General features: G+C 45.0%; 2 protein-coding genes across 5 annotated transcripts in view; one reads left to right on the forward strand and one right to left on the reverse strand.

Moving 5' to 3' along the window:
• Positions 1–22,674, reverse strand: part of PACRG (parkin coregulated) — a 473,656-nt gene extending 450,982 nt beyond the window's left edge. For 3 of the 4 annotated variants that reach the window (XM_039529627.1, XM_039529624.1, XM_039529623.1), the window contains exons 1-2: positions 22,520–22,674; positions 22,244–22,402 (exon numbers count right to left, since the gene is read on the reverse strand). In XM_039529627.1, the coding sequence (XP_039385561.1) occupies positions 22,244–22,390 (147 nt within the window). In that variant the 5' untranslated portion in view covers positions 22,391–22,402; positions 22,520–22,674. Of the gene's footprint in view, positions 1–22,243; positions 22,403–22,519 lie in introns of those variants that run through there. The other variant, XM_039529626.1, reaches the window with a different exon arrangement.
• A 5-nt stretch (positions 22,675–22,679) lies between these two features.
• PRKN (parkin RBR E3 ubiquitin protein ligase) overlaps positions 22,680–23,241 on the forward strand; it is a 1,176,340-nt gene continuing 1,175,778 nt past the window's right edge. Inside the window, exon 1 of the mRNA XM_039529610.1 lies at positions 22,680–22,945. Within this exon, the coding sequence (XP_039385544.1) occupies positions 22,939–22,945 (7 nt within the window). The 5' untranslated portion in view covers positions 22,680–22,938. The remainder of the gene's footprint in view (positions 22,946–23,241) is intronic.

Genomic DNA, 23,241 nt, shown 5'->3' on the forward strand with positions numbered 1-23,241 from the left:
CAGTATCCTGTCTTCCAACAGTGGCCAATGCCAGGTGTCCCAGAAGGAATGAACAGTTAATCATCAAGTGATCCATTTCCTGTTGCTCATTCCCAGCTTCTGGCAAACAGAAGCTAGGGACACCATCCTTGCCTGTCCTGCCTAATAATCATTGATGGACCTATCCTCCATGAATTTATCCAGTTCTTTTTTGAACCATTCTCCATGAGCATTCTCATTAACTTCAATAATTCCAGGACTATTCATGAAGGTGCTTGATAACATATTGAAGCGGCTTGGCAAAGTGAAGTATTACACCATAATAATGGACTGCACTCCCGATGTTAGGTCATAGTGAAAAGATGTCATTTACAGTAAGATTTGTTGAGTAGGAGGATGGCTGTATCTAAGTAAAGGAACACTATCTGTTTCTGACCTGTGGACAACTCTACTGGAAAAGGCATAACAGAACTGTTTATAAACATTTTGAATGAGAATAAAATAAAGCTTCAGGACTGCTGTGGCCAAGGCTATGATAACAGCACAACATGAAGGGAAGAAACAATGGTGTTCAGGCAAGGATCTTTGCGCTGAATCCAAGAACTTTTCTCATGCCTTGGGAATGCCATTCCCTTAACCTTGTTGTGTCAGATACAGTGTCATCTTCTTTAGATTCAGTATCTCTCTTCAGAGTATTGCAAAGGATATACAACCTGTTTTCAGCATCAATTATCAGGTGGAAGATCCTCACAGACAATGTTACAAATCTGATTGTGAAGGTGCTAAGTGACACTTGCTGGGAGAGCTGCATTGACAGCATAAGGCCAGTACGAAACCAAGTGACTGAAGTCTACCACAGCCTGATGGAATGGGTGCAGTCAAGTAAAGACAAGGACGGAATCTGACACGAGGTGCAAAGCTTGGTAACCCAGATCATTGACTTCAAATTTCTGGTCTCAGTTGTGGTTTGGCATGATATTCTGGGTTCTCAGTAAATGCTGTAAGCAAGGCATTATAAATTCAGTCAATGGACATCATGACCACTACTATTTTGAGAAGCTGCCTTGATTTTGTTGCGGTCTACAGAGACAACAGATTTGAAGATGCCATCACTGCTGCCAAAGAAACGGAGGAAAACTTAGGAGTTGAGCTTGTCTTCAAGGAAACTTGTATTCATCGGAAGAAGAGACAGTTTGGTTACAAGGACAGAGATGAGGTGATCAGAAGCTTGGAAGAAAAATTCAAGAGAGTTTTTTTTGCTCGCTTGTTGACATTGCTCGAGTGTTCATCAAAGAAATATTAGAAAAATGACGCATCACAAAAAAACCTGAGGTTTTTGTATGACCTTCGTAAGCTGCTGCCAGACAGAAAAACACTCTAACAATTGTATGGACCGTCATCGGACACTGACACATGGGGAATGTTCAGACATCAGTGATAAAGACCACTATGTTGAATTGGACAACATCCATTACATTTTGTCATATGGGAAGCACTCTCCACTCCAAGTTTCTCCAATTCATTCATGATGCAGGGCTGAAGGACACTTTTCCTAATGTGTGGATAGCTTTGAGGATTCTGCTCATGCTGCTGGTCACTCTTGTGAGTGGTAAATGCAGCTTTTCAAAGCTCAGGCTCATTAAAATATATTTTTGATCGACAATGACCGACAAGAGATATCACTTGCTATTTTATTGTTTTAAAATTACATTGGCCAGTCTTTGGATCTCTCTGATGCTGTGCTTCAGTTCACAAGGGAAAAGGCAAGAAAATTGACCTTTTGAACTAAAGGATGAGGGTTAACATTCTAAGGCTATCATCTACTTACTTTTGAGGGAATTCAGCACCATAAAAATTAAAAGATTTGTGCACAATATTTTAAAATTCTGCAAAGTTCTGCATATTTTGTCAAAATAACAGAAACACAACAATATAATCACACCATTTTTAATTATTTGCTTACAAGTATTTTGAAATAAATTACCAAAATAATTGAAAATGGTATGATTATATTGTTGCTGTGTTTCTGTATTATTTTGACAAATAAAATATGCAGAACTTCGCAGAATTTTAATTTTTTTAATTATTTGGTACAGAATTCCCTCAAGGGTACCAGGTTTCTCTCAAGGTTTCTGTGTGGCACAATCTGGGTGTGGGGAGCTCGATGGGAGGTCTGGGGAGGGGGATCTGGATGCATGGGAGCTCGGTGTGGGGTTCTGGATGCAGGGGAAATGGACAACAGGGGAGTCCAACTGAAGGTGGTTAGGGCTTAGTGGGAGGTGGTGGGGGAGAGAGGCTTGGTAGGGTGTGGGGGGGTCAAGGTGAAGCTGGTTGGGGTTCAGTGGGGTGGGTGTCCAGGTGTTGTGGGTTCCTGATGGAGGGAGTAAGGCTCAGTGGGGTGGGGGTTCAGGAGACTCAGTGAGGGGTTCTGTGTGCAGGGGGCTCCTGATGGGGGGGCTAGGTGGGAGGTTCTAGGTGTGTGGGCAGGGGGTCACTGTACAGGGAGCTGCTCCCCCTATCCACCCAACTACTGTGCATCCAGAACACCCGCTCCGCAATCCCCCTGCTGAACCTCACCCTCTCCACCGAGACCTCCCCCCCACCAAGCTCCCCAACCCCACGGTGCAGAGCTTCCTGCAGCCAGGGGAAGTTTTGAGGGGTTGATTTGACCTAGCCCCAGTTGCTTTGTGCAGGGAAGGGGGGGAAACTCGTCTCCATCCTCCTCTTCCCCTCCACCCCACCCAGCTTGGACTCATTTCCCTGGGTGGACGGGGCATCCCCAGGCCTCTTTCTCCCCAGTGATTTACCTCTCCCTGGCTGCCCAGAAAGACTTGTCTGAGCTGCTGGGGAGGGGTGAGTGAGCACTGGTGCAGCTTCTCTTTGCTTCCCCACAGAAACCATTTTCTGTAAGGAAGCAAAGAGAATCTACAGGGGGTCATTTTTCTGCTGTGCTGCAGTGGTGCACAATTCCCCCAGGAATAAGCCTACTGTAACACTATTTAATACTGGTCCACCCAATGTTAATGCAGAGTTCAATTTCTTGATATTAATTTTAAAAGTTTCTATAAGCTTAGAGGAAATGAATGCTTTATTTGTTTATATATGGCATGAATAAATACAGATTTACAGATCTGTATTCATCGTCTTATATGACAGGAATAAATCATGCATGCATATCTTGCATCAAAGTCATGAAATGGGCTACAAATACAATGAAAATAAGGTATTCAAACGTTTAACAAATGTGGGGGGGACGCGAAAGATGCTCCTCGCCTGGGGCACCATTTGGTATAGGGCTGGTCCTGGGCCATGTAATAGACTATGACATCTATTGATTATAAGTTAATTATAGTAAGACCATTAGTGAAATCCTGACCCTCCTGAAGTCAATTAAACTTTTGGCATTGACTTTGGGGGCCAGAATTTCACCAACATCATTATTGACCCACGACTGAGTGAACAACACTTAATCATATAAACTATAGAATAACAATAGCACTTCTTAAAGGTGGTTGGCAAAGACAATTGTCCTCCATTAACTTCAGCAGTAGGGCTGAATACCTCTTTGGCAAAGTTTAGAGGATCAGTCAAAGCATAATTATTATTTGAAAACTAAGGAGTATTTTCATTCTTAGGTCTTCCAGCATGCTGCCTTGCCCCAATTACTGATTCCCACTCTGATATGTCATCACAGCATCTGCTTCTGCCAGTATGATCAGAACCACCCTGGAATTCCCTCGGCTCCTTATGGCAGGAGGGGTCAGGTATAAGCTGTTGTGCAATTTTGCAAAGTTTTAAGTATTGTATTCCAATACTTCAATGGACAGAACTTATAGTGCTCTCTGTCATTCATATTTAAAATAATGGTTCAGTGTGAATATGCTATTTTTTAGTTCATAAAGAACTGATTTGCAAAGGCATCTTGAAACATGTCATTAAGTTTCAAAATAATTTTACATCTAGTTCATCTACCTATGAAATGTAAAACTTTCCAAGTTCTCACTATGTAAAATATTGTGAATAAAATAAATGAAATGGTTTAAGATAATAAAAAATGTCTATCAATGATATGATGAGGGTGCTAACTGACAATCTGCTTATTATCAATTTTCAGTCATATGACTAAATTATAAAAGACTGGTGATTCAAATGTGTAACTGAGCAGCGTGCATTTCTTCACACAAGAATATGAAACAAATCTCATTCTTATATTTATGAAAAATACATCAATTCTCCCCCATATTTATAAAAAATTAGTGACTAATTTCAAGAACAGCAATATTAAGAATATTTTCTGAAGAGAAACATCATTAAGCCAGAAACATCATTAAGCCATAAAAATTCTAGTTAAAAATACATTACGAAATTTGAGCTCTGATGAATGATGCTATAATATCTAGCATTAAATATATTTTTTCTGGTCATATTATCATAATATTGTAGAAAGAATGCTATAGTTCTGGTTGAAAAGGTCTTTTCATAAGCAGCCCTGATTTTTAGGTGCTTATAACTTTCTGAAAAAGACAAAGTGAAATTACTCTGGGCTGAAATTTTTCATATTTACTCTCAATCTAAAGGGAGACTTCTTTTTGTACATTTAGTAGACTTCCATTTGATCATTCTCCAGATTATAGAACAGCAGTGACCCATAGTTAAGGTAGCAATTAAATTTCTATTATAAAACAATGTCGATACTACCTTATAAAACACAAAAATAATAGTAATCTCATCATTAGTATGTTACCTATAGAGATGAGGTAGAATTTTTCTATCATATTTAAAAAGAATTGTACAAGGAGTTTATGTATTATGACAGCTAAAATATACATATTCACTAGAAGCCAAGGCAAAGAGATCAGCTGGAAATGTTTGTGGAGGCCTTCTGAATAGAGCCAGGTGAGCAAAACTGCAATATTGCCATCCCAAATCATTCAAAAATCATGAGGTAGGCCCTCAAAATCATGAGTTTTTTTTTTAATTGTGGGTTCCTTTTATTGGCTTTTTAGTTTCAGAGCTTTTATGGTACACTAGGGTAATATTTTCAAGATTTTTTCTGGAACCACCCTAGCTAGAAATTATTTTTTAATGTAAGCTGAGATCGTCATGCAATCTCTTGATTCCAGCAGCTGGGGCTTCAAGAAAAAACATCAAATATTACACAACTTGTGATAAAATCCAAAGAATGGCAATAATGAGATTAAGAAAATGATGCTACAGATGTTAACCCCCCCCCCCAGACTCCTGTTAGCACCCTGTCTTCTTTCTCTATGGAACTCCTTAAGCAAAAATGGAACCCTGCTTTGAAGATCTGCAAGGTGGGGAAAAGAGGGACTGTTTAGCATCTGGGGGCAGCATATTAGGGTGTATAAGATTCCCTTCCCTGCTCCTTCTTTTCACCTCATGCTTCTTCTCGGGCACCATGCAAGAGGCCCCTGGAAAGTTATCAACCCCCTTCTCAATCCTCCTGCTTATTTCCTATTGCACCCAGGCCCCTGTATAATGACAGCTCCCTTCCTCCACTTTCTTGCTGTTACTGGGCACCATTCAGGTGTCTAGAGTGAAGAATTCCTCCCCCAACTACTTTGATCCCTCAAAAGCCTAAAGGGATTTTTAAACTTTAGCATTCTTCTAAAATAATATGCAATAATATGGATATGTGGCTGTTATCTTAACTTCACCTTTAAAAAATGTGTTGGAGGATGTCTGACCATAAAAGAAGTGTATATTTCACCAATTAAGATTTTTTTATAGACTATTTTTGCACATGAATATCTCTGCTCAATTACTCCGTTTTAAAAATCCAAATTTAAACCAACTTAATCCCCAATTAGCACTTACATCCTTTTGGCATTTCTGCAAAACTCTGATTTAGAAATAAAGTATTTAAAAAATCATGCACACCATACAAGCAATATGTGATTGTCTACTAACTTCTTTTAAAAATACACTGATATACAGAGTTACAGACAAATGTATGTAAAGGAGAGCATAAATCTAAAACACTGTCCATCGAAATACAAAGTAAAGCATTTAAGACAGGCTAGTAACATTTTCCTTGTTTGGCCTTCCTTAACCTCAGCCAAAGTGAGTCTTCCCTTTATCCTGAATAGTCATCTCTTTTCCTGAATTCCTCCCATTAGTATTATTTGAATGTGCAATATGTGATTTTGTGAACTCTAGAGAGCGTACAAAATGTGAAAATGACAGCTGGTGGAGGAATACTCGGGTAGACATCAAAGCAGGATCCCCTTCTGATGGCATCTTAAAGGCATGCTTATGGGAATGCACAGGAAGTGGGGATTACATATGAACTTTTGTCTTCTTACATTTAATTCATGTTGGAAGGGGCCCAGAAAACGTCGGACCCTAGACTGCAAACTTCTAATTCCATGTGCTTTGATTTGACTGTGTAATCAAATCATTGCTTATTCAGATAAAAATACCATGCTTTAAACTGAATGTGTGACCATTAGTACTCGCAAGTATCCAATTTTTAATGGGGGACGGAATTATTTTTGCTGCTCTTCATCCCTCTGGTTATGAGATGCTACTGATTCTGTGGATGCTTGAGTCTGCCTCTCATAGGCCCCAGTTAAGCAAATCACTTAAACATGTGATTAAGTGCTTTGCTGAATTGAAGCCTTATTTCCCTATTGTTCTTCATTTCTTCCCTTGTTGGCTTCCAGAGACAGGGTGCAGTATTATCTATATGAATAATAAGAATATTTGCAGTTACTTAGCTTGTATAAAAGTTCATAAGGAATATCATACCACTTCTGCTTCAGGACATAAACCAACCACTAAATTAACTCTGGAGTTAAGAAGAAATTCTCCCATAGGCAAAGTATTACATAATTGTCTATTATAGGGGAATGTTTTTAGTATCCGGTACTGACCACTGTCTGAAACAGGAAATTGGACTACATGAATTTTTAGTCTAACTTTGTATATCAGTTCATCCGTTCCACAGTTTTTGAAGAAAAAACATATTAGAGCAGTAAAAAGTTACATGTGAAAAAAGAAAAGGGATCCCAGTTACTTCAGGATCAGAAACATGTTTCTTTTGGTGAATATCTATTAAGCCAGCTATCTAAACTACAGTAGAAGCTCAGAGTTATGAATACCAGAGTTATGGACTGACTAGTCACACACACACACAGCGCAACTACAGTACAGTACTGTGTTACATGTAAATTACTAAAAAAAATTAAGGGAAAGTTTAAAAAAAGATTTGAAAAGGTAAGAAAGCAATTTCTGTACTTGTTTTATTTAAATTAAGATGGTTAAAAGAAGCATTTTTCTTCTGCACAGGAAAGTTTCAAAGCTATATTAAGTCAATGTTCCAGTTGTAAACTTGAAAGAACAACCATAATATTTTGTTCAGAGTTATGAAAAAAACTTTATTCCCAAGGTGTTAGTAACTCTCAGGCCTGGTCTACACTAGGACTTTAATTCGAATTTATCAGCGTTAATTCGAACTAACCGCTCAACCGTCCACACCAGGAAGCCATTTAATTCGAACTAGAGGGCTCTTTAGTTCGAATTTGGTACTCCACCCCGGCAGGTGGAGTAACGCTAAATTCGACATGGCTAGCTCGAATTAGGCTTGGTGTGGATGCTAATCGAACTTAGTAGCTCCGGGAGCTATCCCACAGTGCACCACTCTGTTGACGCTCTGGACAGCAGTCCGAGCTTGGATTCTCTGGCCAGCCACACAGGAAATGACCCGCGAAAATTTGAATTCATTTTCCTGTCTGGGCGGTTTGAATCTGACGTTCTGGTTGCACATCGGGGCGAAAAAGGTCCCCAGCATGGACTGACAGGGAAGTCATGGATCTGATCGCTGTGTGGGGCGAGGAGTCTGTGCTCTCGGAGCTGCGCTCCAGCAAGCGGAACGCGAAGACCTTCGAGAAGGTCTCTAAAGCCATGAAAGGGAAAGGATACAGCCGGGATGCGATGCAGTGCCGCGTGAAAGTGAAGGACCTAAGACAAGGGTATCAAAAAGTCAGAGCGGCAAACGGACGCTCCGGAGCCCAGCCCCAGACATGCCGCTTCTACGAGGCACTGCATGCCATTCTAGGTGGGTCTGCCACCACTGCCCCACTAGTGACGGTGGACTCCGAGGACGGAATAGTGTACCGGGACAGTTCCTCCTCCATGTTCGCCGATGGGGAAGATGAGGAAGGGTCTTTTGAGGACGGCGCAGGCGACATCGAACCCACTCCCGCTTTCCCTGACAGCCAGGTTCTCTTCATCACCCTCACAGAGATCCCCTACCAACCGTCCCCGCCCGTGAACCCGGACTCGGAATCAGGGGAAGGATCAGGCGGTAAGTGCTACAAACAGGGAAACATTTATTTTTTAAGAAACAGGTGTGTGTGTATATATATATATATATATATATATAAATAGAAATACTATATAAAATTTTTAAATATCAAACTATACAAACAGTAGGTCTACACATATAGGGATCGAGCAATAATCCTCTGGGGACAGTTCAAAAAAGCTCTCAGAGAGCAGCTGGAAAAGCCTCAGCAGGAGGTTCCTTGGGAGAGGTGCTTTATTGGGTGCTCCGTGGAAGCACACTCTTCCGCGCCAGGCCATCCGAAGGTAAAGGGGAAGCATCGCCTCTACGAGCATGGCAGCGTATGGTCCTGGTCTGTGCAGGGCTTCTGTTAGCATCTGCTCTCTCTGAGTCCGCCTGACACGCCTCAGGGTAATGTCGTTCTGGAAGTGCTGCATCTAATTAGGGGAATTAGTGTACTGTTACTATTGTGAATGGTAGACTTTTACTTTGCATAAGAATGACCCTCGCTTAACAGACTTTTCCTTTGCATAAGAATGACCCTCGCTTAACAGCCACGGGTTGGAGGCCACAGAGGAAAAGCATACAGTGATCTTTCCCGTGCACTGGCGGGAGGGGCTGCAAAAGGGTCATCTTTTCTGCTTTGCACATTGCCTTTAGCAGGAGAGCACAGCTAACCACTAACTGATAAGCAGTATGTACTGTAAGGCTTACCAGGACTTTGTGCAAGAGGGATGCAGCTGTCTCTCCTCGCTTGTGCGCTATCCAGTGCAATGGCGCTGCCAATGAGAGCGTATTCCGAAATCTCGGACTAGTTCTGAGATCTCCTGAGACTTGGTTCCCTCTTTGGTCTTGTTAACTGAAACTGACTAGACTGTGTTTACTGTTGGCAAACATGTATGTGTTCAAGGAAATCACCTACTTTTTTGCATCACACAGCTTCGGCTCCTTCCCGGACTGCCCCGGCATCCCCCTCGCAGAGGCTGGCTCAGATTAGACGCCGAAAGAAAAAGACTAGGGACGACATGTTCCAGGAACTGATGGCCTGCTCCAGAGCAGAGGCGGCAGAGCAGAGACAGTGGAGGGAGACCCTGTGTCAGCAGCATCGCACACACCTGGAACGGGAGGATAGGTGGCGGCAGGAAGACCAGCAGGCGACTCAAACGCTGCTTGGTCTAATGAGGGAGCAAACGGACACGCTCCGGCGCCTTGTAGATGTTCTGCAAGACCGCAGGCAGGAGGAGAGAGCCCCCCTGCAGTGCATCTGCAACCGCCCTCCAACGCCAAGAAGTCCTGTCCCCCCCTCACCCAAAGTTACAAGAAGGAGGGGCGGTAGGGGCCGTGAGAACTGTCCCTGCACCGCAGCAGACCGATAATGTTCGAGACAACTCTTGCGCTGTAAATTTGTACAAGCTCTTTCCTTACAGCATCAACCAGTCCCAACTCCAAGTTTAAACCCCCCACTGTGTACTACATTATTAAAAGCGGTTTGGTGTTACTCACTGTTTCCGTCACGTTTCTGGTGTCAGAAGACTTTCTGTGGGTGTGTGTGTGGGGGGGGGGGGAATTGTAATTTCAGTGCATAGCCCACAGTGCCATGGTACAGACTTGGGTGCAGGGTCAACTGCAGGGCACACACAGACTGCAGTCACTAGGCACCAGGGACAGTCTGTGTGGTGTATGCTGCCCCGGGTCTTTCCTTGATGTGTATGCTTGTCCAGGGTCCTGGTGCCTGCCATCCCCGAATGTAAAGGCAGGCTTCCCTTCACATGCACATGGACCGTAGCCACGATCCTCCCCGGTGCCCTGAGCCCCAAAAAGAGCCCTCATCCAGGGGCAGATACTCACCCTTCCCCCACACCCCTTCCAACGCCCAAACCCACAGCCGTCATGTTAACCCCTATCCAAAGACGGCACCCCTCGCCCCTTCCTGCAAACCCACCCATCAGTGCACACCTTACCCAGCACAGAAAGCTTCCATGTTTCAACCAAGAAACAGAAATGCAAAGTCAACGAAAGATTTATTATTAATTACTGAAACATGTCCTTAGTTTTAAAACGTCCTTTTGAAGTGGGGGAAACTTGGTTTGTGATCAGGCTCTCTTAAAATCAAGTGGACAGTCACAGGTTACCCTGCTCTGCGAGGAAACTCGCTTTCAAAGCCTCCCTGAGGCACATCGCTTCCCGCTGGGATATTCTATCGGCACGGGTGTCTGGCTGATCGTAAACAGCAGCCAGGCGATTTGCCTCAACCTCCCAAGCGGCCAAAAAGGTCTCGCCCTTGCTCTCACAGAGATTGTGGAGCACACAGCAAGCAGCAATAACTACGGGGATATTCTTTTCGCTGATGTCCGAGCGAGTCAGTAAGGTCCGCCATCTCCCCTTGAGACGTCCGAAAGCACACTCCACCACCATTCTGCACTTGCTCAGCCGGTAGTTGAAGAGTTCCTTCTCACTGTCCAAGGCGCCTGTATAGGGCTTCATGAGCCAGGGCATTAGCGGGTAGGCCAGGTCCCCGAGGATCACTGTAGGCATCTGCACATCCCCAACCGTTATTTTGTGGTCCGGGAAGAAAGTACCTGCCTGGAGGCGTCTAAACAGACCAGAGTTCCTGAACACACGCGCGTCATGAACCTTGCCCGCCCACCCGACGTTGATGTTGGTAAAACGTGCCCTATGGTCCACCACAGCTTGCAGCGCCATTGAAAAGTAGCCCTTTCGGTTAATGTACTCGGTGGCCTGGTGGGCTGGTGCCAGGATAGGGATGTGAGTCCCATCTATAGCCCCACCGCAGTTTGGGAATCCCATCGCGGCGAAGCCATCTATGATGACCTGGACATTTCCGAGAGTCACTACCTTTGAGAGCAGTTGCTCAACGATTGCGTGGGCTACTTGAATGACAGCAATCCCCACGGTAGATTTGCCCATGCCAAAGTGGTTCGCTACTGACCGGTAGCTGTCTGGCGTGGCAAGTTTCCAGAGGGCTATGGCCACTCGCTTCTGCACACTCAGGGCTGCTCGCATCCTTGTGTCCTGGCGCTTCAGGGCAGGGGACAGCAAGTCACACAGTTCAAGGAAAGTGCCCTTACGCATCCTGAAGTTTCGCAGCCACTCTGTGTCATCCCAGACCTGCAGCACTATGCGGTCCCACCAGTCTGTGCTTGTTTCCCGGGCCCAGAATCGCCGTTCCACACCATGAACGTGACCCATTGCCACCATGATCTCCACTGCCTGGCGTACCCTGGTTTCTGAGAGGTCTGTGCCACTCTCCTCACCGCGCTGCCGGAGCCTCCTCGCCCGGTTTCTCAGCAGCTGACTGTGGAAGAGGTGGACGATAAGATGCGAGGAGTTGACAACGGCCATAAGTGCAGTGATGATCGCAGCGGGCTCCATGCTCGCAGTGCTGTGGCGTCCGCGCTGTAACCGACCAGACAAGGGCGCGAACAGATTTCCCGCCGGCACTTTCAAGGAAGAGAGGGAGGGCGTGATTGACGGTTCAATGATGACATTAACCCAAAACCACCCTCGACACATTTTTCCCCCCAGCATGCATTGGGGGGAAATCCCACAATTCCAATGGGCAGCGGGGAGTGCGGGAACTGTGGGATAGCTTCCCACAGTGCACCGCTTCCAAAGTCGAAGCTGGCCCCGTGAATGTGGACTCAGAAGTTCGAATTTGTGTATTTAGTATGGATACACAAATTCGACTTCATAAGGTCGAATCCACAAATTCGACTTAAGTAGATTCGAAATAGTCCTGTAGTGTAGACAAGGCCTCAGGTTCTACTGTAATACATTTTAAACACAGGGTACTAAAACTGAGAACTCTTGATTTTTTTACCAGACTAGCCAGAGGATTAAATGCTTCTATTTATTATTGGGGTGGTGGGAGACCTTTCACCAACAAGTTCCATGTTGGACCAGGGGGAGTAGACCCTGTATCTTTCATGCCTAGGTAGGTACCCTAACCACAAGGCTATAGAGTCATTGTCACTCTTGTTGGCCCAATGACTATTTAAGTATTTATACAAAGTAGAACAGTTTCAAAAGGAGATATTCAGAGAGCCCTACACCAGACTATTCAATAGCTACATCCTAAGACTAGGGCACTCTCCTGAGAGGTGGGAAATCCACATTCAATTACTTTCTCCCCATTGAGCAGAGGGTGGTACTGAATCGCTGAGTTAAAATTATAAAGTGGACACTACCATGGCCTGCTCCTCCAGCATTTCTTGCATAACACGGCTTATATACATGATTCCAAGAGAAGGTTCATGGCCAAAGATCCCAAGCAGAGATAAGTACCAAACTCCCTGAGAAGGGTGAGCATAGGACACACCCTCTCATTCACATCTGCTGTTGTCTAGTTTAGATGGGGAGCTGCTTACCTGCTGGCTTTTGCGGCTTCCATACTTAAGTACATATTGCCTGGGCACCTAACTCAGGCTTTGTGGATTCCAGTAATTTTCACAAGCTCTGCAAAAGCTCTTAGGTATCTATATCCCAGTTTCAGGCAGCTCTGTGATCCACAGTCTTCCCCCCACTCAGCTACCACTTAACCCTGTGAGTACCTAATCTCAGGGCATGTCTACACTACCATCTCAAATTGACCTGTTAGATCAACTTACAGTTACTGCAGTACTTACTAATGTCCACACTACCATCCTGTCGATAGTGTGCGTCCTCACCAGAAGCGCTTCCACCGACTGGGGGGCTGAGAGCCCAGGCTCTTAGCTCCATGCAGCTCCCCATTGGGAGCCCAACTGCCCCCAGAGGCTTCTCACCTCCCTGCTCTGAGCTGGAAGTGGGGGAGGAGAGGAGCTGCTCCCAGCTGGGAGTAGGGGGAAAGCCGTCTGAGGTCCAGTCAGCTGCCATTCTCCTGGTGGGGAGCAGGGACCCTGAGGGGCAGCAGGGTTCCCAGTAGGGAGTGGAGAGCCCGGGCAGCAGCCCAAGCCAGGAGCCTGGATGGCAGCATGGTTTGGAGCAGAGACCTGACAGCAGCCCAGCTGGGGAGACAGGAGCTGGCTTTCTTGTCAATGTCATGGCTCCAAGACAGCCAACAACCCCTGTAAGGAATGCAGTGTCGCCCTAACTACACCAAAATAAACCCTAAGCCTCTCATGGAGGTGCAGTTATTATGTTGGTGTGGTAGGGTACTTACATCGGTGGGAGCAAGACTGTAGTGTAGATATGAACATACTTAGGTTGACATAAGCTGCTTATGTCGACCTAACTCTGTAGAGAAAGCCAAGCCTTACTCGGCATCTACATTTTTGCTGTAAAAGTCCCTGAAGCATCTAGGCTTCTGCCTCTGGGCATGTGCAGTACTCCTCACTCTTGTCGCGATCCGATACGAAGTTATGGCTTTGAATGGCCAATTGTCGGTCCACGGCCATCTTGTCCTGTTAAAAGGACAAGGCAGCCTCCATCTTGGACCAGGTTCTTGTTGTATAGGAGAGGGCAGAGACTCAATCCTGCCCAGCAATACTGACTGTGTATGCTCTCCTGTGTTTTTGGTTTTTTCCCTCTCTCCTGCTGGGCCATCTAAAGGTCAGGCTAGTTGTGTGTGTGAAGGCCTGATTCTGCCCGGCAACCTGTTTTTTTTGGGTCGGTCGTCTGGAGGTCAGGTTAATTCTGCCCAGCGACTCACTTTCCCGCTCTTTTTGGACCCAGTCATCTAAGGGTCAAGCTTGTTTACTTGTCAACTCCAGTGTGCCGTGTGCAAATCCTGCTAACATGGGGTGGCAACAGCTCGAAGCCTGGAGGGAGGAGGGACCAGGGAGCCAATCAGATACTGGCACGAGGGAGTGAGACCTCTTAATAAAACTAGGTTTCCCCCCAAAATTTGTGTGGAGCATCCGCGTGTTAGCTGAAGGACCTGATCAACCTTTCGGCCAGGGTCTCCTCCCGGTAAAGTGCACTCGTGTCGTATCGTTTGGATTCGTTGTCGTTTGGACCCGATCCCTGTCAGCTCGTCATGCTTCTGGTGTCTGTTCTGCTGGTCAGCTGCGCCTGGAGTGCGGTATTTGTTTTTTAATATCTGACAGTTAGCTTATCTAGCCTCTTATTTTTTCCCCTCCCTAACTTGGTACCAAATATCTACTCAGGATATCAGGATTGTATTAATGAGCTCAGAATTACACAATTGCTTAGCTAGTTTGTATAATTGTTCTATTTGTTAGTGAATTGTTAATTGCAAACTGTTTTATGTGTGTGAATCACTGCTCTGTCTTTGTCCGGCGTGAATGAATCTGGGAGCTGTCTCCACCTGGAGATTAGCTGACCAAGGGGTTCCTGTCCCCGCGGTCTGAATGAGTGGAATCTGCCCAGCTGCAGCCGCACCACACTCTGGGTTACCCTTAGTGTGAAAGCAAGGGTGGCTGAGGCAGTGGCCCGTGGGTCTCTTTCTCTGTGTTGCACCGGGCACCGCTCTGATGAACCCAATTCCCATCTTGTGTGATTGGTGTGTCTGCCTATTTGGTGTGGTGTGGTGAGCAGTATAAAGTGTATTATTACTGTGTTTTGGGGTGTGTTTGTAATTTTGATACCATCCCAGCCAAAGTTGCCTGCTCCCCCGGCCCAAGTTGTAATTATCCCCTAAATAAACGCAGCCACTTGGCTTTTCACTGTTATTCTGGTCCTGCCTGTTTTTCCTCACTCAATACCAAGCTTTAACGGACCACAATTTATTTTGGACAACTTTAGGTGACTGGACACCTATATGATGCCTATGCCCCAGCACAATTCTCAAACCAGCAGAAGATAGGCAGGGGCTGATGTGGTTGGCATGCTAAGAGCTGGCCTACTGGATGAGGCCCCATTAAAAAGCCATCCAGAGGAAGCTATGGTGGTGACTCTCTTACAGCCTCCTAGTTGGTACATTCATCCAACATGTACCACACCCAGGTTCAATTCCTCCTTCTGCCTTAGGGAGCGCAAGGATTTGCACAGAGGTCCCCTACTTCTCAGAAGAGTGCCCTGACCTCTAGGGTTTGCAATACTTTGATGTGAGTTTCTCTCAATCTCTTCTGTTAAATCTGTTCCACTTTGAACATCTCCTCTTCCTCAATAACTCTTATTGGCTAGTTTAAATGGTGGGTTTTGTGGGTCCCATTATCACACATCGATCTCTCCCCATGCATTCTATGAGGCTGGGCACCCAACTCAGGCTTTGTGAATTCTTGTGATTTTCTAAGCACCTAAAATTTAGGTGTTGCAACACCTAGATCCCTTTGTACATCTGGACCTAATACTCTACAACTCCCTGATCTCCATTTTTGAGTCCTTCTCCCATGAGAATAACTCCAGTGGCTGCCTATACTGTTGTTTATAACTCTCCCAAGCAACAGTACTGTCAATAAGAAACCACCATGATACTTACCAGTTTCACTACTTCCCACAGTGTTCTAACTATCAGCTGTATTATTAATTTCATTCTGCTGTTGATTATCAAAGCTAGGAGCCATTGCAGTGACAGTGGATTTACTTGTTTGAAGACTAGGAAGACAGTACTGCATTTTTTCACATTCTGTTAACCTTCCAAATGTTATTGTCATAACCATAATAGAAACCATAACAGCTAGAATCCTAATTGTTTAAAAATAACTTTAATTCACTTAAAGCATGAAAGTTTAGGTATCCATATTCACCAGCCAAAGCTTTCCACTTGTCATGAATTGAGTAAATTTTTTCAAGCCCTGCTAAAACTTCTGAATTTCTAGACTAAATCAGGTATTCTTTCATATATTATTGCTTATACAAAGATATGCAAATATCTGTGTGAACTGAATATATCCGGAGAGGAGGAAAGATCTTAAAAAATTAATCCTTAAACTCACTGAAGTGGTTATATAGTTTGTTCTTCACATCTCTAGAATTAAAAAAGCTGTAAAATAAACCCCTTTCTTTTTTGTTTTGCATTCTCTCCACCAAGGTCAAATTCATCTTGCCTTTATTAATATAAAAAAGGTGTTTTAAAAGTCTTTGCAGATATATTTCAGCATCTCCAGAATTTGGAGAAATTTTGTGGAAAGTAATGGTGAATTATAAGTTATTAATGATCAATATGATGAAGAAAGTGTTATATAATCGGTAAACAGTTGAGGCACAGAAGATTTTAGATGATAAAGCTTCAGCATGAAGACCAAATTAAAAATAAATTATCTGGTTTCCACAGCCCATATGTCTGCTGAAGGCTGAAAGAATGTCATGTCTTGGGACTTGCCTGGGGTTTGTTGGTCTGAAAACAGGAGAGAGCTGTTATTTAAACCATTCCTGATGCAATCTACCCAAGATATAAAAAGTGTATCTAATGTATGATAGAAAACAATACCTAAAAATAAGATAACAACAATGGTAGGAAGTTTACAAGTTAATTTACCAACATTGGGAGAACAGCAAGAAGTAAGATTAGAAATTCCTTCCACTCTCTCCAGTGTGTCGGTATTTTTCTAGTATCAAGAGTGCCAATCAACAAAGGTACTTAGGGGCCTAAGCCCCAGACTGGGTGCTTAAATCCCATTTTTTGTCTCCAGTGAGAGTCATAAAACTTACACCAAACACAGGCACTTAAACTCACTCAGTACCTAACTTGTCTTGGAAAAAGTTCCCTCTGTGCCTACCGTAAGTTTCTGCCTCTGAGTGTGACATTGCTGGTTCACTCTAGGTGTCCAGTTGCCTATCTCCCTTCTAGCCCCAGAAGAATCCAAAAACTGGGGGGAGGCTAGGTGGAAGAACATCTAAAGCCACCTACCAGATCGGGTCTCATTCAAAATTTGCTCAGAGGTCTACCACCGTTAGGAGAGTGCTCTAAGCACTGAGCTCTGGGAAATTCTGATGGCAGGCTCTCTTAGTCTCTCCTATTGAAGCTGTTCCACCATGGATAAACAACAAAAGAGTGACTGGAGCAGGAGGACTGGAACCTGAATCTCTCATCTCTCTCTCATTCAGTGACTATTCAAGTATTTATCCACAGGGGAAAAGTCATAGGACCAACGAGAGAGAAAGAATAACTTGTAGCCTGGTGGGTAGGGCACCCATGTGGGAGACCCCAGGTCCAGTCCCCCTTCTCCAATCACTCTTTAATTATTTATCTACAGTGGAAAAGCTACAACAGGAGAAATTGAGGGACCTCCACACCAGAAAATCCCATAGCCCAGTGGTTTGAGCACATTCCAAAAAGAGAGAGGATTTAAACAGGGATCTTTAAGTCTCCCCTCTGCTGGCAGGGGAGACTTAAACGTGGGGCTCTACATCCCAGGTGAGTGCTCTAACCACTAGACTAACAGTTATACAATGAGCACCACCTCCTCTGGCGGTCTTGTGTGCAGGGCCGCCCAGAGGGGGGGGCAAAAGGGGCAATTTGCCCCGGGCCCCGGGCTCAGTGGGGGCTCCCGCCTCCGCCCCTCTCCTGGAGCCTCAGCGCATCAAACGCCGAGTCTCCGCCGGAGCCCCTGAGCCCCGCCCCGAGCCGCGTCGTCAGGGGGTGGGGCTGGGAGCTCTGGGCTGAGCTCGGCTCCCTCCGCTCGGCGTGGAGCTCCCAGCCCCGCCCCCTCCCCACGCGGCTCTGAGCGGGACGGAGCTCAGGCCCCGCCGGCTGCGGCTGTTCCGGCGAGGCGCTGAGACTCCGGGTGAGGAGGGAGCCGGGGGTAAGACGTTGGGGGTGGGGCGGGGGAGAAGCGGGGGCCGCCGTCGAAGCGCAGCCCGGTCTTCGGCGGTAATTCGGCGGCGGGGGGCCCCTTCCGTTCCGGGACCCGCCCCCGTAGGGCCCAGAAGACCCGCGGTGGGAGCCCCCCGCCGCCGAATTACCGCTGAAGACCGGGCTGCACTTCAGCGGCGGGTCCCGCTTCGCCGGTAATTCGGCGGCGGGGGGTTCCCGCCGCGGGTCTTCGGGGCGCTTCGGCGGCGGGTCCTGGAACAGAAGGGGCCCCCGCCGCTGAAGACCCCGGGCCCCCGGAATCCTCTGGGCGGCCCTGCTTGTGTGGAGCAAGGCACCTCACTCATTCCTGCAAAAAAATAGCTTAGACACATAAGCCTCCCAACTCCAGGAGATGAGCTCCCATGCCTAGCATGCTGGTTTTTGTGGATCACATCTTAGGTACCTATCTCTCCCCATTCATTGTATAGAAAGACTAAATGCTAATCTCAGGCTTTGTGAATCACAGTGTTCGTTGTTCTTGTAATTTTCTGAGCACGTAAAAATTAGGTGCTGCAACATTCAGCATTGCAATGCCTCGGTCCTTTTGTGGACCTGACCCAAGGAGCTCAGAACTTTATATAATATTCTAGCAGAGGTATATAGAGAGAAAATTGTCTCATGAACTCATGTCTGTGCATTTGCAGCCAATAATTGCCCAACAATTTGAAGGATGGAAATGCTACTAAACTTATTCACAGGACTCAAGAAGAGAAAATAGGATTCACAAAAGATCTATGGCCTGTCTAAATCAAAGGACGGAAACTGTCTAATGTTCATCTTATGGATAATGTTGGATGAATGTGATTGCAGATAAAGATACCAGTCAAAGTCATAGACTGGTTTAAATGAAAATCGTGAACAAAATTGGGAACAAATTTGAAACGAGCATCAAAGACCAGCTGGTCTTGGTGAAAATGTAAAAATGAGGTTTTGGACATGAGGGCCTGTAGCTTACTAGCACATACTGTAGATGTGAGAACTATTAGAAAAACATAATTATGATCTAGGAAACACACACTTATGGGTTCTAAATGGAGGACTCATGAACCCCAGAATTAGAGATAAATGTTCTATGCCAGCTGAAAGTTAGGATTCCAATCTTTCAGATGTGGTAGCGCATAGATTCTAGTTCTGAGTTCTTCAGAGGGGTGATTATACAGTTCTTTGTGTTTCTACAGAGCCCAAATCCTGACTGGAGACTTTGTGAATTAAAAGCAATAATAATAATAATAATAATAATAATAAACAAACAGTTCTTTATATACTGATCACTAAAATCAGATTCAAATTCAAGTTTGTTGATGGTTCATATGAACATAAGAACGGCCACACTGGATCAGACCAAAGGTCCATCCTGTCTTCTGACAGCGGCCAATGACAGGTGCCCCAAAGGGAATGAACAGAACAGGTAATCATCAAGTGATCCATGCCCTGTCACCCATTCCCAACTTCTGGCAAACAGAGGCTAGGGACACCAATGGCTAATAGCTATTGATGGACCTATCCTCCATGAATTTATCAGTTCTTTTTTGAACCCTGCTATAGTGTTAGCCTTCACAACATCCTCTGGTAAGTAGTTCCACAGGTTGACTGTGCGCTGTGTAAAAAAATACTTCCTTTTGTTTGTTTTAAACCTGCTGCCTATTAATTTAATTTGGTGATCCCTAGTTTTTGTGTTATGAGAAGGAGTTAATAACACTTCCTTATTTACTTTCGCCACACCAGTCATGGTTTTATAGACCTCAATCATATCCCCCCTTAGTCATCTCTTTTCCAAGCTGAAAAGTTCCAGTCTTATTAATCTCTCCACATATGGCAGCCATTCCATACCCCTAATCATTTTTGTTCATATGCTTGTTTTATATGATAGCCCTGTTTTTTATATTTCATGTTTTGTGTCTTTAAGGCCTAATTTAGGCAAAGATTTATGCACGTGTTTAACATTATGCCCTATGAATAATCTTACTGAAGTTAATTTGATTATGCATATGCATAAAGTTAAGCACCCGGGTATGACTGATTTGGCTGCTAACGTTAAATAATAAGTGTGTTTTTATTATTACATGATAATAAGTCAGTGCTGGGACCTCTAGAAGGGGAAAATGTTATTTCTCAGATATATTCTACAGAGTACAATGCTTCTCATTATATTTAAGGTAGACTTGTTTGTTTGTTTTTCATATATATATATATATATATATATATATATATGAATTAAAGAGTCTGGGTGAGATCCGTTTCTAGGGGTTTTTTCATGCATTTTGTAATTATTATTGGGAACATATATGCAATTAAAAAGAGAGAAAGAGAAAGACTGTTGCCAACACTTTGAACTGTACCCAAAAGCAAATAAAAAGCCAGTCCAGAGCTTTGAGCACAGATGTTGTGTGCTCATAATAGCACATCCCACTTAGAAACTGAGAAGCATTACCAGAAGCATTGAGGTTTATTTATTAAATTTAATGGAAGCAATCAGTTACAACAACAATTACTGTAGGAAAGGTTTACTACAGACACAGGGTGTGATATTGCAATCTTTACTAATGGCAGAAGTCCCACACACTTTAATAGAACTACTTCTGTAAAGACTGTTTGTGAAAGTAAAAGTTGATGGATCAACCCCTATTTGTGATCCTCATGCGAAAGGGCTAGCCACTAGAAAATAAATGTAAGGTAATATTCTAAGCTTCTAAGGTAATATTTTCCAATACTGTGTGAAAGGTTTTTGATGATTATTTTTGGAAGTTTGTATTTTTCATGTGATGTTCAACTGTTTTCTTCTACCTCTTTGTATGGGTTTTGCTTTAACTAAAATATATACTTAAAATAATAATTAATAGTATTATTATGTTGCTGTCATAGGTTTATTCCCCACTTTGAACTTTAGCGTTCACAAGATGGGGACCTGCATGGACTCCTCTAAACTAAAATCCTAGTTTAGATCTGGTTCTCACTGCCACCAGTTAAGTTTAAAGTGGATAACACACTGCCTGTCCCCCAAGCTTCCCCTGGGGAACCCAGATTCAAACCCCTTGAATCTCACCAGAGAGAGAGAAACAGCCAGTTCCCCTCCCCCCCCTTCCCTCTCTCCAGCCTGCTCCGGAGAGATTACACAGCGAGTCAAATCCTTGACTCAACACAAAGAGGGACTCACCTCCCCCTCCCTTTCCCCTAGCCCTTGGGAAAAATACCTTGATTCAAACTCCTTGAATCAAACAAAGAGGGATTCACTTTTTCCCCCTCCCCTTCCCCTGAAAATCCAAACAAGGGAAGAAATCAATCAAGTTCTAAAAAAGAAAAGATTTTATTAAAGAAAGAAAAAAAAAGTACACTCTCTCTGTATTACCAGGATGCAAAAAATACAGGGTCTAACTTATAAAAACTAGAGAGACTTCCCCCTCCCTCCTCCTCAGCATAATCAAAGTAACAGCAAACAGAAATAAAAAATTCCTTCAGCAAACACACAATTGCAAATATAGAAAACAACTCAAAAGAGTAATCCGCCTTTTTAACTAATACTCACTATACTGGATAGTAGGAAATACTCCAGGAGATCTTGGAGACATATCTGGCCTCTCTTAGATCCAAAGAGAGCACACAGAGCAAACAAGGAACACAGACAAAGCCTTCCCTCCACAGAGATTTGAAATTATCCTGTCCCTTGATTGGTCCTCTGGTCAGGTGTTCCTCAGGTTACTGAGCTTGTTAACCCTTTACAGGTAAAAGAGACTTTAACCCTTAACTATCTGTTTATGACAGTTGCATTTCTATAGTATCTTTCAGCTGAGGATTTAAGGACTATCTCTTTTGCAAAGAAAAACTTTCACCATATGATGTGACATTTATGTCGTAATTTCACCATACAGTGACACAAGGTCAAGACTTTTTGACACAGTGTCATGGCATGACATGATAACATTTTAATGAAGTACAATATAATTATGTTTGGACATAACTTCATGATAGGTTGGAATTTGATTCAATATTATTTGATTATGCAAAACAATATAACAACACACACGGTGACACAAAACTGGCACATTTTAACCTGAGGTATCACAATATCCTGAGAGACCACCCATTACCTCAAGATGACATTTCCTCAAGGCCTTAAAGCTATTTCCATGACCAATTAATCTCAGTTAAAATCCTGCCAACCCTGCATACTTTCTGGCAGGCACCGCCCCCACCCCCGAACCTGCTTCATGGGCATATGAGACTAAATAAATTAAAAACCTCTTTACTGGCAGCAAACATACCACAGTGTTTCTCATCATGGCTTTAACAGTGAATCCATCGGTGACCTGCTGCTTGGTTCTCCTCGGCTGCCCCAGTGGCTGCTGTTGTTGTGAGGGTCTCTCTCCAGTGAGTTTCGGGGGGCTCGAACCATCTTTCTCTGCCACCATCTCCCCAGGCACCTTTATGGGGGATAGGAATTAAATATATAGGCTAAAAGAATAAAGTGGGAAAAAAATAAATCCTCCTCACTGTCCTGCTGCCCTTCCTCGCCCCCTGCCCCTGCTGCCCTTCCTCACCCCCGGCTGTTGCCTATGGAGGCTCCTACGTGGGGTCTGGCTGGGAGGGCGGGACACTGCCTCACTTTGTCGCTAACACCAACACGCTTCCAGGGACGCCTCACGGTTGCTAGGCAACGTGTCAACAACCTGCCCGGCTTCCGTTTGCGGTCACGTGAGAAGGGGGGGTGAAATTGCGCAGATCACGTGGAACAGCCCGGGCGAGGGCAGGAAAGAGCGCACGCACGAGAGAACTACACTACCCAGAGTACTAAGCGATCGGCAGGCGCGCTCCAAGTGTGCGCATGCGCACTATGACACAGCAGTCCCGCCGGCTCGCCCCGCAGTTGCGTGTTTAGTCAGAGTGCTGAAGGCGAGAATTTGAGCTGCGGACGGGACGGGTGCGTGCGCGCGCTCCCTCCCCTCCCCCCACCGTGGCCATGATAGGTGAGTGAGTGAGACCCGGATGCAGCGTCCCCCCCTCCAGCTTGTCTCCCCCCCACGTCTCTGGGCCTTGCTCTGCCGGCGCAGGAGTGAGCAGCCTGTGGTGTCCCCGCCGCCTGGGCCCCCGCGCACGCTGGCTCGTGGCCGCCCGCTTTCCGGCCTGCCCGGCACTAGCTGGTTCGTCATCAGCGGTGTGGTGGTTCTTCGCCCCCGCCGGCAGGCCAGCCCCGACAACACCGAGTGACCACCTGCCCAGCCATCGACCTAGACAATACCGTGTGCTCCCCCACGCAGCCCTC

The sequence above is a fragment of the Mauremys reevesii genome, linkage group 3 (genome assembly GCF_016161935.1).
Source record: "Mauremys reevesii isolate NIE-2019 linkage group 3, ASM1616193v1, whole genome shotgun sequence".
In the NCBI taxonomy this organism is placed as follows: domain Eukaryota; kingdom Metazoa; phylum Chordata; order Testudines; family Geoemydidae; genus Mauremys; species Mauremys reevesii.